Genomic DNA, 17626 nt, shown 5'->3' with positions numbered 1-17626 from the left:
AAATGTCAAATACCTTACAGTGGTCGAAGTGGCTTATACACAAGGTTTGCGTTTAAAAAAAAATTCTGTTTGTCATAAAAACTTTGCGTTTATCGTTATTTAGAATTAAAACGTTTTTTAACTTTTTTCATTTACCATTATTAAGAATTAAAACGTTATCCAAGTTTTGTTTTTATCGTTATACAGAATTAAAACGTTATCCCAGTTTTGCGTTTATCGTTATTTAGAACTAAAATGTTTTACAAGTTTTACATTTATTGTTATTTAAAATAGTGTTAATACCTATTAAATTTAAAAATATTAACTAATGCAGGTAGGTAATGGCCCGCATATAATCAATTCTTAGATTTTTTACATGAAATAAATAGATTTTTGTTCAATGATATTCAATAAATTACATTTTGCGTTGTTTTGTTGCCTTTGTTTACTTTTGATTATCGTTTTCTGTTATAATTTACATTTACAAATTTCAATTGTTTTTTGTCAAATACAATGTTATTAAAACGTTTGCAAGCCTTGCAGTTAAACATACGCACACCATGTGGATGTGGGGGAGGGGTGAGTTTAACATCTTATACATCTTTTATAATACACTTTTATACTTAATATATATTTTTGATTTTTTAGTTAAGTATCTTATTTCCGCATTTAACTATATAATTACCTACATTTATTTATTATGTTTATTAACTTTTGTAAAATTAATCAAAAAACTTACAACTCTGATGTTATCTAGAAATAGCTAAATATGCTAAATAAAAAATATTGCATTAAACTTCTAGTATTATGCCATGAAACAAATTTATATAATACATATCTGTTTTGAATGATTATTGAAAAACATACAACCTCAACGATAAAATTATTATATTATCTTATAAAAATAATAAATTTATTATAAGAAATTATGCTTAGATTTATTATATCTAGTATTGTTACATTATGGTCCAATTTTAACAAGCAAATAAATAGGTACTTATTTCTTATAAAAAAGGTAATAATACTTATTTATAATATTAATAAAAATCATTCATTTTATTATTGTAACACTAATTTAAAAAACCATCGTAAAAATAACTATTTTTACTTATTTAAAAAAAAATAAAAATTGTATGAAAAACACCACTATATATCGATAATATTTGTGTATAATTATAAAGGAAATGCATTATTTTCGATGAAAGAAGTGGAGGGATGTCATCCCAACATATTTTCTCCCCCCCCCCCCCCCACTACGACTACTGAATACCTACTTAATAGATCTGTGCAAACTTAAATTTGGGGGCATCAATTAAGAGAATTCGGTGTTGTTCTATAAGGTGTTTTACAACCTGTGCTTATAAAGGTAGGTCACTCCATTATATTTACTGCTGCCAATGCTTACAAATCTATACAATTGATTGAAATAAACTAAAATATTTCAAAATACAATAGGTACATAACTAAACCTATATTTATGTAAATTTATATTTTTAGTGAGATACAGATGTACAATAATATATATAAGAAAAATACATCAAAATCTCTGTTCTGATTTTAAAGTTAGTTATTGTCAAATAAGTTAGGTTCTAGATATTACATAGTATGCCATTGCCAGGGCTCATAAGTATGTGCATTTGCAGATACATTTTGTTAAGATTAATTAAACTGTAGTTAGCAAAAATATGTTTCAGATTGAAAAGATTCAGTGCATAAGATTTTTTTTTGCTTTAAATAGCATATTATTAAAGGTGTTTGGCTTATTTAGCATCAATTTTCGATTAATTGTGAATTTTTTTTTTATTTAAAGATGATATTAAATTATTTTAGTGTAACATAATTTATAAAACCGATTTGTCCAACATCAAAAACAAAATTTGTGTGAAAAATTTAAAATTAATATTATACAGTTAGATGGTTTAACAGTTTAACGATTAAAAATAAGATGTTAATAAAAACAACTAAATGAATTCATAACAAAAACAAAAATAATTAATACAAAATTTAAATTTTAAATTAAGTTTGAATTAATTGTTGTCAATATATCAAAAAAATAATTGATATAATTAAATAAATATTTTTTTTTATATTAAGTTGTTATTAATGCAATATTTAAGGTAAAACTACAGACTTTGGTGCCAGTTGGAGCATTTTTAGAAACATTGGTGAATAAATAATATTCAAGTTATATTATTTATTGCATTAACTTACTACCCCTGGTAATTAAAATATTATTTTGTAGGTAATTGAAGATGAGTAATGTATAATTTCAAGTTTCAAACAGTGTTTTTAAGTATTTTTATTAGTTAATCTGCAACAGTGACATAAACATTAAGTACACACAAATTAAAGTTGGTACAAGTTAAATATTAATTATAACTACACTTAAAAGTAAAAATAAAATATTTTGTACTACATTGTATACTATACACTTACGAAGACTTGTATACTTATTATTAAATACACATTCAAAATCAAAAGTAAATTTAGTTGCTTTTCATTTAAAATATAATTCTTTTCTCAATAATTAATTTCCATAAAATGATTTATTATAATACACACAACATAATTATACTGATTGTATAGATAATTATTACCTTTAAATTATTACAGCTCTATTTTTTAGAAAAAATATAAATTTGTTCAAATTCAAGTTTATGTAATTAGGTATATTATTTTAAAATTATAATGAAAATAAAGGTAAAATATACATTTAATATAACAAGAAAATGTTTTGACTTGATCTTGATAACTTTTACAGAATTATATTTGCACAGAGAAATTATCTACTACGTAAAATCTAAAATACAATTTATGAGATAAATAAAAACTAAAATATAATAGACATAATAAATCAATAAAATATGATATATTATATTATATGATCAATAACATTATAATTACATAATAATACATGTGAGAAAAAAAAACTAAAATTAAAATCCAGGAAGATGACAGATTGATATATAAAAAAAGGTTAATATTTATATAGGAACTTACAATTCTAACTTTGAAAAAAAAATCACACATCAAACATTAAACATACTACACAAGTTTGTATTATTGTAGAGATCAATTAAAGGGCCAATTTAAATAATTTTATCAGCAGTTTGTGTATTAAAAAATATAATATTTGGTGATGTCTGGCAATGATTTTTATTTATATATTTCTAGGTAATAAATTAAATATTCTATTAGGTTGTTAACATTTATAATTATTAAATATACATTTTAAATAATATAATAATAATAAGCATATTTAAAAATCAACATTAATTTAACAATTATAATGTTGAGATATCAATTTCTAATTAGAACATATCTAGTACTTAAAAGATATTACTAAGTTCATTAAAATATATTGAGAAAAAAAGATGCACCTATTTTATGGGTACTAGAATACACAAGTATATTCTGAATATGTACAATATTTAATAATGTAAAATTTTTTTTTTATTAGATTTTAAAATACTTAACTGTCTTTAATATTTAGGTAAACAATCAATTACTGAACTAAGAAGACTTAAATATATAACATATCTATGAGATGCAAAAATATAGTTTTTTTAACATATTTTTATATTTAACCTAGTTTTATATTTGTTTCTTTATTTTCATATTATGGATATATTTGTCAATAACTGCTTAAATTGTTTTCAGCCATAAAAAAAAAAAAAAAAACGGAAATATATTCAATCATCATAAGCTTGTTCAGCTTTAGCTTTAACCTTTCGTAGTAAAGGTGGAAATTCATCAAGGGTGTACCTATATTTGAACACGTGCATTTGTGCAGGACAATCACAAAGTTGTTTAAAATGCCGAAGACATGCCAGTCTTTTAGGATCACAAGAACAGGATACAGCAGATACATATAGAGTGGTATTACAAACCATACATTGTCTAAGGTCATCTACCTGGTGTTCAAATTCAACAAAATCTGCTTCAGTGACACCCCAATCTAAAAGTGCTTTACGTTGAACTCTTTCAAACTTCACCATTTCATTCAAATCATCATATACGAGTTCAGCTGCTTTTGGTGCCAAATCATCACAAGAGTTAACCATTTTACATATAAGTTCATCATGTGAAAAAACACATATTCGTTTGAGAGAGGAATAATGGTTAACACATTCACGACCTATTGAAATCCAATCAGCAGGAGCAAAATTCACAGCTTCAGCAAAATTATATCCTTGATTGAATCCAGTATGGTAAGATCTCGGAAAAGTAACGACAAATTCTCCAGCATTCTGATCAGTTCGATAGATTGGGACATTTGCTTTCATCAATATATTTGGATTCAGAATAGTAACCAATTGATGTAAGAGATCTGGCTGAGAATGAAATAATTCTGGTGTTGTCTCCTTCATAACTTCTTCGAAAGCTTCAGCATAAGCTCCTGGAACTCCATACCATGTTTTTGGTTCTCCCCAATGTAAATAGTTAATAGAGTAGCTCCAATGATCTTCATTATGCCAGCAAAATGTGGAAAAACACATTCCAACATACATCCATGGAATTTTCATACCAGATATATCAGCATTAATAAAACTAAGAACAGAGTCTTTAAGTATTGGTATATTATTTAAATTCCAACGATCTTCTATGTATGACTTGTAAAAAGTATTATCTTCATTTCCACAAAGCGCAAGACCTGTAGGGAATCCAGATCCATGATCCATAGTGTGTAAATCAGCACCATATTCTGCTATTACTGTGGAATCAATAGACGAAACAATTTTCCAATACTCCTGTTCAACTTTCTTGGTAGGCACAAGATGAACCGGCATGTTAAAATATTTAGATTTAAATTGATCTGCCATTTCTCCAAATTGTTGAAGTGTGTACTCACGCTGAGCTTGTTCAAATCCAAAAGCATCACTAGGCTTGATAACTTCATTGATCACACATTTATGACATCTCCATTCACCCTTGGGAACACTTGTTAATGGTATAATTAAACATTGCATGTGGAAACTTAAATCACACCCATCACAAATTAATATAGTTTCTTCTGATTTACCACTTCCACATTTTTGGCAATAATATTTATCCAAATAATCTACAGCAGGTTTACTTCTCTTTTTAGAATCTTTTAGAATCTTTTGACTTTAAATGTCCTATTCTACACTTGGAACTAAATCCAGCCATCTTAGGACCAGCACCAAAAAATTGTAATTTTCTTAATTCTTTATTTTCCATTAGATAAAATGGATCCTTGATATAATCATCAGATTCATTCTCATCATCTGGGCTGAGTCTAGCTCGTTTAGTAGGCGAATTTGAAACAGAAGAACCTTCTTCTTTAATATTTACAACTTTACTTTCTCTTTTTATTGGTTTGTTATAAATTTCATCTTTAATGGTAGCGTGAAAAAGTGAAAATGGATTAAGCCACCTTTCATGATGACTTTTCAAAACCGTACCAGAGGTTTTTTCACAAACATAACCCATACGACTTGCCACTTTTCCCCATTTTTTTGCCAAACATACTTCATCAAAACCACCTTCAAATTCTACAATTTTATAAAGAGAATATAAATCTACAGCTCTTTGTTCTAATACTGGTATTTTAATACGAATCCCTTGTAAATGCCAATACTTGGCAATTTTTTCCAAGAAATTGAGTTTAACTCTAGTACTCGCATCAAGTTCATTTAGTTTTTGAATCCTTGGTGTAAATTTAAAGTTATCAACATCCACGCAAAATGGAGGATGCCAATTAGATGGAGGTTTAATTTTACAAATTCCATGTTCTTGAGCTACACTTCTAATTTTAGCAATATATTTCAATGGATCTTTAAATTCTTCAGCAGTAGGCTCAAAAACTGGAGCTTCTGGTGGTACCTTGAAAACGAATTTGCCCTTTTCCATAAGACTGACAGGATCAATAAATTTTCCTTCAGGACATTCTTTTTGTTTTGGTTCATCAATTTCGAGTTTACACTTAACATCTCTTTTTACACTCATTTTAATATAATGCTATAGTATATACCTAGATAATATATACGAATATATATAAAAACAATAACTATTATTACTTACTTAAACAGAGATAAAAACACTTTCAATAAAATTCTATAATAACTTAACTTGATTGAAAAAATGTATCGAATCTATAATATAATTATTGAACGTTAGAAATTGAAAATGTGCGTTGCATTGTCAAGAGCCAAGGATTGCGTTTTGAAAGATGGACGTCCATCGCACATTTCGAAAATGTCACGTAGTCCACACTCCACACCACTACTACCACCAACGCTACTGCGGGTGATCCGTTTAATAATTTTCAAAAAGGAAACAACAAATATCTTCTTCGATGCACGTCTTCTGATCTGTCGTCGTTGCTACGCTGCGCCAATATTGCCAAACCAGACAGAAACGTATTGAGTAACAATTTTGTAGGTATACGCAAGGAAAAAATTGAAAACTAATTTTAAAGCCTTTTGTTTAAAAGTAGCAATTTCACTATGGAAGATAGAATGCAGCCAACATACACATTGCACACAGGAACACACAAATACAAAATTACAAACAGACACACACACAAACACACACGAGACTTCGACACAGACACGAAAGTGATGAGGTTCGCCGCTCGCAGTATAGAAAATAATACATTACATAGCAGGCTGCACCACTACCAACTACGGGATATACGCACGCACGCACTCGCAATAATATCGACACAATTATAATACCGTACTACCTTAGAGAACGCGTATCCGGACGGACGATGCGATAGACCTATATATTAATAAATATTAATAATAAACACTAAATAGGTACCCCCGACGTACACCCAGAAATGTTTCGACACTGTTCAATCACTTCGATCTACGGATGTTTTTCAACGTATGTTCCGGTCAATCCAGTATTCCAGTCTCCATAGTATTCCAATTTCCTCTGCCGGTCGCTGGTCGATCGATGTCCGTTGTTGGGGCCATTTTTTTCATTAGTCGTTGGACAAAAATTTAAACAACGTGCCTACGAATTATGGCGATCGTGCGGGTGTAAACGATTAATGATATTGAGCGTGTGTCGTCACCCGGTAAACACGTTTACGAATCGCGAGCAACATCTAACCTAACTATATAGATACGAACGACTGTACGATAGATACATGGACATCAATATTATACATAAATTACTTCTTTATGCATAAAATGGGATGTGGATATCCGATTCGTCACCAACTACTTTCATATTTGATAGTTTCACCGTTTTGGGCTTAAATTATATTGCAATAAGAGTTAGCCAATATATTACCTACGATACCTTAATTGTATGAATTTCTGAACTTAATTTTATATTTTTGTCTTTGTTTGACTACAGTGATTTTTTATACGTATCACCACAATGTAGAGAAGATACTTTCTCTACTAAGTTCTGTGTATCATTGATAATTAACTTAATTAAAACAGTCCAACGATCCCTCGCAACTCTCAAATACAATTATACAAATAAAAAATAAAGAATAAATCTATAATTTAACACACTATCGATAAACGGTACAAAATTACATACTAAATTAGTAATTATAAAATCATAAATGTTTAGTGTTCATGTTCCTAAAATTTTGGTTATCAATACTCTATAACCAGAAATGCTATTAATACTAACAAATTCCCACTAGAATTTTAAAATAGAACTAGTATTTTGTCAAATTATTTCTTACAATAAATTATTGTAAAAAGATATGAAATTTCCATGAAATATTGCGGTCGAGAATATTTACAGCAACCGTAAAATAATACCTATTAATAAATGGTAGAGTATAAAATATTTCATTCGAGAATATATAATTAAAAAAAAACAAGTGTATTAGAAACTAACATAACTTCGAAAAAAAAATATATTTCGCAATACGATACGATACATGAAATATAAATAGTGATTGTTATCAATAAAACTTTCTGAAGTAAAAGTAATCAAAAACGTGATAAATGATTCTGAACCATGTACAATTCATTAAAACACAGTATGAAAGGTAGTATATTAATTTTAATGAATACAATTAAGTATTTAATAACAAACTACTTTATAACATAGTTAACTTTATAAAAATACAAAATGTATAACACTCACTTGTTAGATATTAAAAATTATGCTAATACAATAACTTTTCTATATTATTATTATTGTTAATTAGTTTAAAATTAAAATTATATATTTATTTATTACTAAGCAACTATAGATTTAAATAAGTAAATGAAGACGAAAGTAATATGTAGTAAGATATTTGCTGAATTCACATTGACAATTTAATGTATTTTTTTTTCAATGTTATGTGATTAATATCCTACTTGTAGAAATGACTATACCATACCACACACTAAATTAATTCTTAAAGTACCAGAAAAATTAGAAATCTTCTAAGTATTTACTACCCAATATCTATTAAATTATTGAAATGTATAGTAAGTTGTTGATGTGGATATTTATTTTCTACTTTATTATTCATTAATACCTTAAAATCTTCTTGTCTTCAATAGTTCAGTCTGACATCTCCTTACATATTACATAATCTGTGGATTGTGATAATAGATAACGCGTGGAACAGCTGTTTTCATTAAAACCGTGCATCACCAAAACGTATTCAGACAACAACAATAAATATATTTAAAATACTCATGTTATGTTTGTTGAAATATCTTTAAAAAAAAATAATCGTAAAATCTAAAATCGTAAAAATTTAAGTAGTTTTTTTCATTTTAAACTGTTTAAAATTAAATTATGAAATATTGAGATTTTTACCGTACTCGTTTAGTCGTTTGTCCAATTTTGAATAACCTGAAAATTATCAGTAGCCATCTTGAACAAAGCGTTTACACACAAACACAAACAGTGGTAGTGGTGAAATTTGTATGATAAAAATTGTAATTTTTTTATTAATTTTTTAGTCCAAAATTGTGACAAATTTTTGTATTGTATTTAATTTAAATAATGTTATGTTGATATTCGTATTTGAAATGTTTTCTTAGTGATGGCTGCTTCTAGAAAACTTCAAGGTAAATATCATTACCTCACATTCTATTGTTGTTCACTCTTATGCTCAAAAACTGTTGTAAAGAACACTGGGTATTACCTTTGAGCAATAATTTAGTTTAGAGGTTCTTACTTGTAAAGAATTTATAAAATAATTGTTATCTCAAATACAATTATTATAGTTTATAACTATTATTATGATATACATTAACGATTGTCAAATAATTTTACACATTTTAAATAGATAATTTAATTATTTTGTATCAGCCACAAATATGAAACAGTAAATTATAACTATGGCTATTCATTTTATATTAACAAACCTCTTTTTTTCTTGAAGTGTTATTACTTGAGAGCAATAATCCAATAACTAGTCTTTAATTTTTAGGTGAAATTGATCGGTGCCTTAAGAAAGTTACCGAAGGTGTTGAAACATTTGAGGATATTTGGCAAAAAGTTCACAATGCTACAAATAGTAATCAAAAAGAAAAATATGAGGCTGACCTCAAAAAGGAAATCAAGAAATTGCAAAGGTTACGCGATCAAATCAAAAGCTGGATTGCGTCCGCGGAAATTAAGGATAAAAGTGCATTACTTGATTATCGCAAACTTATAGAAACTGTTAGTACATTTAAACACATAATTTAGTTTATTCAAATGTTAAGCTATGTTTATTTTTATTTGTAGCAAATGGAAAGGTTTAAAGTAGTCGAACGAGAAACAAAGACTAAAGCTTATTCTAAAGAAGGGTTGGGTGCTGCCCAAAAACTAGATCCCGCTCAAAAAGAAAGAGAAGAAATAAGTGCATGGTTAACACAATCAATTGAGTCGCTCAATATTCAAGTAATTAATTATTTTGGTTTAATGAAATTTGTGCTTTTTGAATCTCATTATTATTTAAAAGATATATTTACATTCTTCTTCTTCTTCTTCTTCTTCTACTTTTGGCCTATTAATACGGACTATTAAGGTCCCTTGCCGATTCCACTGATCCTTATCCGTTGCCATGTCGATGCTGAAGGTGTTGTTTATTTTGGACAGGTCTCTCTTCACCGAATCTCTGGCTTTTACATATTATATTTACATTGTATACCTAAAATTTTAATAACATTTATCATTGAAATTTTCTCCTTACTAATATGATATTATGATAAAAATTTTCTATTTAATTAATAGTTTTGAATTCATATATTTTAATATTTTTGTTTTATTGTATTTAATAATTAGTTTAAAAATGTTGAATGATAGATTGACCAATATGAATGTGAAATGGAGTCATTACTTGTTGGAAAGAAAAAAAGGTTGGACAAAGATAAACAAGAAAAACTAGATGAACTAAAAGCAAGAGTAGAAAGACATAGGTTCCATATACGAAAATTAGAGACTGTGCTAAGAATGTTAGATAATATGTCAGTGGAAGTCAAAAAGGTATCATACAAAATTATTGATTATATAATTGTATTAAGTATTAACAAATTATTTAATGAGTTAATTTGTAGATTCGTTCGATAAAAGATGATGTGGAATATTATATTGAAGCATCACATGAAGAAGATTTCATGCATAATGATGATTTGTATGATGAAATAATTGGGTTAGCTGAACTCGAATTAGGGGTTGCTGCAAATAATTCCGCAGAAGCCAATGGTAATAAATATAGTAATTGTAATAATAATAATTATAAAGCTCAGATTTAAAAAGAAAATTGTTTGTTTCAAACTTAATGTATAATCTTACATATAATGTCATTGTATATTATTGAACTGCGCTTATAGGATCACCCACTAGCCAAACTGCAAGTCTTAGTGGTTCTTGTCCAGCATCTCCTGCTCCAATGTCACACAATCATTCCATTGAGGAGCCTGTTTCAGTGGCTGTAATAACAACTTCTACACCAGTATCAATAACAACTATCGCTACAATTAGTGAATCAATTCCAATGATCTCTACAGTATCTACAGTTGTAACTATTGCTACTTCATCTTCTATTGTTGCAGCACCAGTTCGTAAAAAAAAAGACGAAACTACTAAAGTTTGTACACACTATAATATTCATATTAGAAAACAATAATTTACTATCGATATAAAATGTATATTCAATTTAGAATACAATTAAACCGACGCCTGTGAAAGCAAATCCTTCAAATAATACTAATCCTACAGTGAACAGTAAAGGCCCAACTATAGCTGCAGTTGTTAAATCATCTGTTAGTAATAATCATACCACCACAACGTCCAGTGTGTCTACTGTGTCTCAATCTATAACTACTCAAACAAGTACTACTACTGTTGGCAATTTTGCAACTGTAGCAGCTTCAAATATTCACAATAAGCATTCACGTAAGTCTTAATTAAATATAAATATAAATAGCACAATTAACAGATTCAATTATTATAAAAACTTATTTTTTTAAATATCAAGTTTTCTATTTATTTTTATAGTATTATTGAATAACAATATTTTATCAAGTTAGATATTATCACAATAGTATACTGATATCCAAATTTCCAGTTTTTTTTCTTTTACCGATTAAATAATGATTTTCTTCATTATAAATTTATAATAATATATTTAAATATTTCATTGTATCAATTATAATTATAAATTATTAAAATGCTTACTTTAGACAATAAATAAAATATCTGTGCAATCCTCAGTATTAAATTTAACTATTCCTTTCAATGATTTATATTTAGTATTATCATAACAGTATTTTTTAATGATATATTCGGAATATTGTTTGATTTTTAAACTGTTATTTACATAGAAGCACAATCTGTTGAAAATACATCTGTTGTTACATCTATACCAACTTCTCCATCATCTTACCATACTAATGTACCAACTGCACAAGGAAATGTGAATAATTCTGATAGTGTGGTTAATTGTGTGTCTACTACACCTTCGTCATTAAGTTCTACAACATCGCCAGTACAAGTGGATTCTAACACAGCCTTGTCATCACTAAAGACTATTGCACAAAAAGCTATTGATCAAGCTGGGATTGATATATCACAACAGTCTACTGATAATAAAAGTAATTATAAAATTGTATTTTTAAAATTATTATTTAAAGTAGATATTTAATAATTTATACTTTTATCAGGTTATCATGAATCAGTATGCGCTCTTCTGATACTTTTACAATTAAATGATGCTATAAATATTTACTTATTTGCATGCATACATTATAACATTAATAATATTATATATTTGTGTTATTTAACTATCTCCAGTGAGTCTCATTGTAAGAACCTTTCATATTAATGCGCTAATTATTTGGTACTCTTATTTGCATGTCTGCGTTTTTGGGTAGGTCAAAAAGAGAAGTTGAATTTGCGTATCTATGGCGGATTGGATTAGGTGCCTAGTGTATTTTGATATAAATGGATCTCGGATAGAGTACAATTCAGTTAGGTGTATTTTGTATCTAGAGTCAAATCAGATCAGAGGGGAAGGGGGAATTCGCCTGTTGTATTTTGTATTTCAGTGAATAGCTGGGATTTTTTTGTAAGACCAAGAACACTTATTAGTTTAAAAGCTTTACTATGTAATTTATTCTATAATTAACTCAACATAGTATTTGTCACCATTGTTCAAAGATAAATCATAAATTTGTTCTTCATCGTTTTTATAATAAGTTTTTCTAATAGCAACTATATTTTGACACGGCTACGGCAGTAGTGGTGGTAGGCCGGTCGTTATTATCCTGGTGTGGTTGGTTCCGGGTGGGTGCACTCGGCACGGTACACACACCCGATCGGAGGTGTGGATAAAGTAAAAAATAAACACCGGATTCGGAGAACACAAATGCCGGGTGGCGTTTTATTATTATGAAAATGTTGCAATACACAATGAATAGACCTGTAGTCTGGAGTAGGTACGTGTGGTAACGAAAACAACTAGACGCTTTCCGTGGTGAGATATTAGAATACAAACGGAGACAAGGTCAGGCCGTTGCGATGGTCGGTAGACGAGAGAGATGTCCCTGGCGGCAGGTACTCGTCCAGCGCGACTTCCTTCCCGTTCCACCTTGCCTTTGCGGCGTGGTGGGAGAGCTGGCGATGTCGCGCGCGTAGCACGTGGTGGCGGTTTGTGAAGTGCAGATAGGTAGCTACGACGCCTTTACTTTGTACTGGTCTTCGGTTGCATACGGTATCAATTTCTTCAAAACAAGGAACACGAGCAATTTTGTAAATGTGTCTATGACATATTCAAAGATATAAAAAAAGTTGCTCTAGCCAATCTGCAACATCGCCTTTGTAGGTTTCCGACTATTATAATTATTATTAATAATAACTAAGATTGGTAAAGTATTTATTTTATATTTATTATATATATGTAAGTAGTGTTAACATCTTAAATTATCATTCTTGTATACCTAACTAAACTATATTATATTGTAATCTAAATTTATATTTTTTATTTTGAAGGTTTGAGTTCAAATATAGTTCAAAATTCAAGTAGTCATCTAAGCTTACAGCAACAACCAACACAACAGCCACCTGCTTTGTTTGAAGCTAATATTTCCCCTTTATTAGGAGTAGCTCCATTGGGTCCAGTGCCACTTTCTAAGGACCATCAATTTCAATTCACAATGCTTGAATCTGCTTTTGTACATTTACCTCATCCATCAGATTCCGAACGAATAAAATTATATTTACCTCGAAATCCATGTTCAACGCCTCATTATTATAATCAAGTAATTTACTGATTAAAAAATTCCTTTAGTAATTATTTACATTTATTTATTTATATATTTTATGTTTTTAGGGACCTCTTCCCCATTCTGACAGTTTAGAATTTTTCCAGAGGCTTTCCACAGAATCCCTTTTTTTTATATTCTACTACATGGAGGGATCTAAAGCACAGTATTTAGCTGCCAAGGCGTTAAAAAAGCAAAGTTGGAGATTCCATACAAAATATATGATGTGGTTTCAGCGACACGAAGAACCTAAATTAATTAATGAAGAATATGAACAGGTTTGATAATAAATAAAATTGAGTATTATGTTTTTATTTTGTATTTACAAATGTATTATTATTTAACTAGGGCACATACATTTATTTTGACTATGAGAAATGGGGTCAACGAAAAAAAGAAGGATTCACGTTCGAGTATAAATATCTGGAAGATAGAGAATTAAATTGAAAATAATGCGTTTTCACATAGTCCTACACTAAAAAAAATTCTTAGAATATAGTCCATGAATATAAAAGGATTATTTGTGCCCTTACAACATGTGATATATATGATGTGAACATTTGGAGAAAAGGATTTGGAGTATACTATTTTTATTTTTTAATTTTGAAAAAAAAACTTAACATAGTCTTTGTTTATATGTATGTACATACTAACCAAATGTTGTACATATTAACAGACTGCTTTAATATTTTTTCTAAATTATTTTTTCTCTAACCAAAAAGTACTAAAAGCTTATGTCCCATGTGCATTATTCTTTGAAACTGACTTATTTTCTCTTTTTTTCAATAGTTTTGTTTTTGTTTGAAGCATAAAACTCGTACAAATAGAATTATTATTAGCAATATAGTTAAATTTCTCATAGTTTAATATACATTTTTTTCTGTATTGTACTTTTTGTACCTCAGATTTTTGTCAAATTTGTTATTAAATCTGTGATACCAAAAGTTAATTTTATTTGGTGTCATTCAAAAATTATGTAAATTATTTTTTTTTAAATGTATAATTGTCCATTCCCTATCTTGAAATTAGTTTTTTTTTTGATTATAAAAGTATGTACATAAAAATCTAATTTATAGCACTTTATTCAGGTATATACATTTTTTAATTGAATGAATATAAATAAAATAAAACAATATATTTTTTAATAAGAAATTGTATGAATTTATATGAGATCAACAGTTTTTATTAAGTTTTAAAATGTATTTGTATATTAGATAATTTTTGAATGACCCTGTTTTGTAAGCTAATTTTTCACATTTCCTTTAAGTTTAAAGAATGTAAAACTTACATTATTGGTTGAAATTAATATTTTTCTCAAATTAAATTAAATAACTATAGAGCAAGTTACACAAATTAAAACTCCTACCTTGTACTTAATTCATTACTCACTTTAGAACAAAAATGTTAGCTACTATTTTTTATACTATTATGTATAATAACATTCAATAATTCTCACTTGTAAACAAAACAATTTTTCAATGAGCGATTTAAAATTTGTATTATAAGAGTCTTTCAAAAAGTATAATTTATTCATATTTCATCAATATAATTAAGTTTTTTTATAATTATTTTTTTTTTTATACAATTTTTTAATCCATTGGTTAGGCACAATATCTTTCAATTGTTGATTATATATTCTAAAATGTTTAAATAATTTTTGACCGACTCTTATGGCCTTATATTAAAACCCAAAAAACCTCAAATTAATAATTAATTATTATTATAGACCAGGAAAGTATTATGTTAAGTTACTTTTCCTTTTGTGATTTATGTTAGGGACAAAATGATCAATGTTTTTTTTTATTATTATTGTTGGCTGTTAGGTATTACGCTCTGATTGTGTTTAATGCATGGAAAAACAGTTTTGATGTTTTGTTCCTACAACATCCTCTTAAAGCCAAACAAATGATTGATAGATGTACAAACAGTAAGCTATTTAATAAAAAAAAAAAAACCATTATAATAAAACTGTTTGATATTATTATTATTATTATTTTTTTTTTTTTTGATCTCTTAATTTGACTAAGGTTAAGTTAATAATGAGTACAAAATTTGCAATTGTCTTATTTTGTTCATTAAGTAATATTCATCGTCACAATTACTAGTTTTGAGATATCTTAATTTATTTTTATAATAATATGTCAATAAAAATTGTTTATTATATGATTGTTTATTTCAACGGTCGTTATTACAATTATCCATTTATTTGGTGCTAGATAAATTATTATGTAAAATCTCGAGTTTAAATTAAACAAGTGATATTTCAAAATTGTTTTTTTTTAGAATTTTCATTCATCAATAACACATTTTTTTGAAACATTCAAAATAAAAAGTTAAGAATTACCCGTTTGAGGGTTGGCACTTGGTATTTTGCGCTTTGGTACTCCTAATTTTGTCATATGCGCTACTGCCAAATATAAGTTTACAATTTATCCGATAAATTCATTGATGGGTTTATGTATACAGTATGTTAGTGTTATATAGAGCCATTTACTAAATAGTAATTAATATTGACATGAATCATTAAAATTCTGGCCTTCATACATTTATCAAACCAAGATAATAAGCTATACCATCCTTGTAAGTTGTAGTCAGGCCTGGATTGACGTATAAGCAAAGTATACATTCGTCTAAGGGCTATTTTTTTAGTTGTACATCATACTCTTTGTAGTATTTGAAATTTAAAATGTTTTTAATCATAGTATTTGTATTATTATTGTATTTTTAATATTTTTCAACTGCTATTGTAATAATATAGCATGAGTCTTGTATTAAATTTTTACACTTTTTGGCCGAATAGATAAAACTTTATTGATATCATAGAAAAAACTAAAAAAAAAAACTGACATATCCGTAAACAGCTCAAAAAGAGTCAAATTATTTTCAAAATTTTATCGTGTATAGAAAATTCTAATATAAACATTCAGTGAAATTTTCAAGTATCTACAGTCATTCGTTTTTTTATTACAACAAAATAAGAAAATCGTTATATAAGAAATCGAGTGAATATTAAATATTGAAAAATATAAATTTCAAACGCTCATAAAAATTTAATTTTACTTTCTTGTAGACATTTTTTTTTTGAAAAAGGTAGGCAAACATGAGAAATCTTGTATTACATTTCCAAATCTTAGATTCAAAAAGAAAATTTTTTATGAATTCCTAACTCAAAAAAATTTGCAAATTTTCGTCATTTCTACGTATTTTGTTAATATTTGAACTTTAAAAGCTTATAAAAAAAATTGTGACAATGGATTTTTAATTTTAAAAATTTAAACAATTTTTTTCATGTGCCTTTGAAACAATATACTAGGAGCTTTCTATTAAATTTTCAATCTTTTTTAACGAACAGATAATATTTTATTAATATTTATAGAAAAAAAAAATGAAAAAAATAGGAATTAAAAATGTCCGTAAACAGCTAAAAATAAATCAAAATATTATGGTGTATAGAAAATGCTGAAATAAACATTCTGTCAAAATGTCATGTACCTACTAACTACGGTCATTTTTATAAGAGTTACACCAAAAACCAAAATCAATTTTCTCGAAAACAGATTTTGCGTAAAATTCCCGTTTTTCCTTAATTTTTCTTTTGTTTTTCACGGCGCTTTTGAAAACTACTGGAAATTTTTCACTTTTGATTCACTTTCCTATCAGAAAAGATACTGTTGAAGAAAATCCAAGCACTTTTACTATCCTAAAAGGTGATGACAGACATTTTTTTTTTTTTTTTTTTAATTTTTATAAGAAGTTACACAATCTATACTAAAAGCACAATAAGCGTATTTGCAGAGAGAAATAAAAAAAAAATAAATACTGGATAATACGGGGGTAAGAAGTCACCCATTAGCAGCACTTGGCATGAGTATGGATTGTTATCTATGACTTAGTGGGGAAATAAGAGTGAGATGAATAACTAGGAATAGATCGTTGGAGGTTATAAGATTAGG

The 17626-nt window shown here is 27.5% G+C and overlaps 2 protein-coding genes across 5 annotated transcripts; one reads left to right on the top strand and one right to left on the bottom strand.

Moving 5' to 3' along the window:
- Positions 1-3576: 3576 nt before the first annotated feature.
- Positions 3577-7504, bottom strand: LOC100163705 (lysine-specific demethylase lid). The gene is made up of 2 exons (XM_008187279.3): positions 5109-7504; positions 3577-5071 (listed from the first exon to the last, which is right to left on the bottom strand). Exons 1-2 carry the CDS (start codon positions 5947-5949, stop codon positions 3672-3674), a joined length of 2241 nt encoding a protein of 746 aa, XP_008185501.1. The 5' UTR covers positions 5950-7504; the 3' UTR covers positions 3577-3671.
- A 338-nt stretch (positions 7505-7842) lies between these two features.
- Positions 7843-15660, top strand: LOC100165745 (CCR4-NOT transcription complex subunit 3). 4 transcript variants are annotated; one of them, XM_008187282.3, is made up of 12 exons: positions 8664-8858; positions 8964-8990; positions 9356-9588; positions 9655-9810; positions 10216-10395; positions 10467-10614; positions 10743-10999; positions 11073-11307; positions 11736-12005; positions 13402-13670; positions 13742-13951; positions 14022-15660. In XM_008187282.3, exons 2-12 carry the CDS (start codon positions 8966-8968, stop codon positions 14118-14120), a joined length of 2082 nt encoding a protein of 693 aa, XP_008185504.1. In that variant the 5' UTR covers positions 8664-8858; positions 8964-8965; the 3' UTR covers positions 14121-15660. The 4 variants fall into 4 exon arrangements, with proteins under 4 accessions (XP_003246166.1, XP_016661919.1, XP_008185504.1 ...); XM_003246118.4 differs by lacking the exons at positions 8664-8858; positions 8964-8990 and adding an exon at positions 7843-7969; XM_016806430.2 differs by having other exon boundaries at positions 8609-8990.
- Positions 15661-17626: the final 1966 nt, after the last annotated feature.

Source organism: Acyrthosiphon pisum, chromosome A2 (assembly GCF_005508785.2).
Source record: "Acyrthosiphon pisum isolate AL4f chromosome A2, pea_aphid_22Mar2018_4r6ur, whole genome shotgun sequence".
Taxonomy (NCBI): domain Eukaryota; kingdom Metazoa; phylum Arthropoda; class Insecta; order Hemiptera; family Aphididae; genus Acyrthosiphon; species Acyrthosiphon pisum.
Note: the sequence above shows the minus strand (reverse complement) of the source record. Positions and strands in the feature narration are given on the sequence as shown.

What these genes read in the sequence shown, in the direction of transcription:
- LOC100163705 (XM_008187279.3), bottom strand. Translation starts at nt 5,949, where the DNA reads ATGAGTGTAAAAAGAGATGTTAAGTGTAAACTCGAAATTGATGAACCA. An exon ending in GGCTGGATTTAGTTCCAAGT is followed by an intron (nt 5,072 to 5,108) that starts GTAGAATAGGAC and finishes AGATTCTAAAAG; the next exon opens with ATTCTAAAAAGAGAAGTAAA.
- LOC100165745 (XM_003246118.4), top strand. Translation starts at nt 7,939, where the DNA reads ATGTACAATTCATTAAAACACAGTATGAAAG. An exon ending in ATTAAAACACAGTATGAAAG is followed by an intron (nt 7,970 to 9,355) that starts GTAGTATATTAA and finishes TTTAATTTTTAG; the next exon opens with GTGAAATTGATCGGTGCCTT. An exon ending in ATCGCAAACTTATAGAAACT is followed by an intron (nt 9,589 to 9,654) that starts GTTAGTACATTT and finishes TTTTATTTGTAG; the next exon opens with CAAATGGAAAGGTTTAAAGT.